Source organism: Myotis davidii, unplaced genomic scaffold (genome assembly GCF_000327345.1).
Source record: "Myotis davidii unplaced genomic scaffold, ASM32734v1 scaffold265, whole genome shotgun sequence".
In the NCBI taxonomy this organism is placed as follows: domain Eukaryota; kingdom Metazoa; phylum Chordata; class Mammalia; order Chiroptera; family Vespertilionidae; genus Myotis; species Myotis davidii.
This window is the reverse complement of record NW_006296627.1, coordinates 4,586,509-4,587,508: the sequence shown is the minus strand read 5'-3', so window position 1 is coordinate 4,587,508 and position 1,000 is coordinate 4,586,509. Positions and strand designations below refer to the sequence as shown.

Sequence of the window (1,000 nt, the reverse complement as noted above, 5' to 3'; positions counted from 1 at the left end):
CATTGGTCCAACTCAGGACGAATCGCCCCACCCCTCGAGGCCGACCTCGTGCTCCGCCTTCGCGGCCGCGGATTGGCCCGCGACGGGGCCCGTCAGTCGCGCTGGCGTCTGGGAAGGAGAGAAAATGGCGTCCGAGCCGAGCAAGACCGAGATCCAAACCCTTTTTAAGAGGCTTCGCGCAATTCCGACCAACAAGGTGCCTGAGCGGGAGGCGCGCGGGGTCTAGCGCCGGCCGAGAGGAACTCTCCCGGCTCCCCCGGGGCCCGAGGGAAGGAGAGGGGGCGGACGTGGGCAGTTTTCCTGGGTGTCAGTGCCCGGCCTCCGCTCGGGGTCCCTGATCATTCGCTCATCGCCTCCTCCATCCAGGCCTGCTTCGACTGTGGCGCCAAGAATCCGAGTTGGGCCAGCATCACGTACGGTGTTTTCTTGTGCATTGACTGCTCCGGGGTGCACCGCTCCCTGGGTGTTCATCTCAGCTTCATCAGGTGGGGTCTCCTTATGGCGGCTGTGTTTCTACCCGACCAGGGCTGTGCGCTCAGCAGGGCAGAGTGGCGACCTGGACGGTCCTGAAGTCGGTGTTCGGAAACCTCCCGGCCGGGGTCCGGTAGCCTCCCACGGGAGGGCATCACCTGCGTAGACCCCTGATCCCATAGACAGTGCGTTTCCGCGTCTGGGTCAAACTCCCTTCTTTCCTGGCGGCCAGACTGGACTCTCCGGGCGTTCGGTTTGGAGAAAAATTAGCTGCACTGCTCTTGTCGTGCTGACGTATTGGTCGAGTACGTCTGAAGTGAGACCGGCCGTCCTCAAGTAGAAAGCCAGGGCCAAGCTTAGGGCCTGAGAATTCAACCGCCCTCTGATCTGGAAAATAATTAGCGCCCGTTTGACCCTGAGGCTGAGGAGCAGAGCTTTCGTGGGCAGGGAGCAGTGGAGGACATGGGGTGGCGGGGGGCGGGGGGGTGCTGCCGCCCGAGACCACAGGCAGGCCGGGTCTGCAGGGAAG

General features: G+C 63.5%; 1 protein-coding gene across 1 annotated transcript in view; it reads left to right on the top strand.

The window, feature by feature from the left end:
- The first annotated feature begins 49 nt into the window (after positions 1-49).
- The window catches only part of ARFGAP2 (ADP ribosylation factor GTPase activating protein 2), a 10,456-nt gene continuing 9,505 nt past the window's right edge, over positions 50-1,000 (top strand). The window contains exons 1-2 of the mRNA XM_006772332.2: positions 50-196; positions 367-507. Of these exons, the coding sequence (XP_006772395.1) occupies positions 125-196; positions 367-507 (213 nt within the window). The 5' untranslated portion in view covers positions 50-124. The remainder of the gene's footprint in view (positions 197-366; positions 508-1,000) is intronic.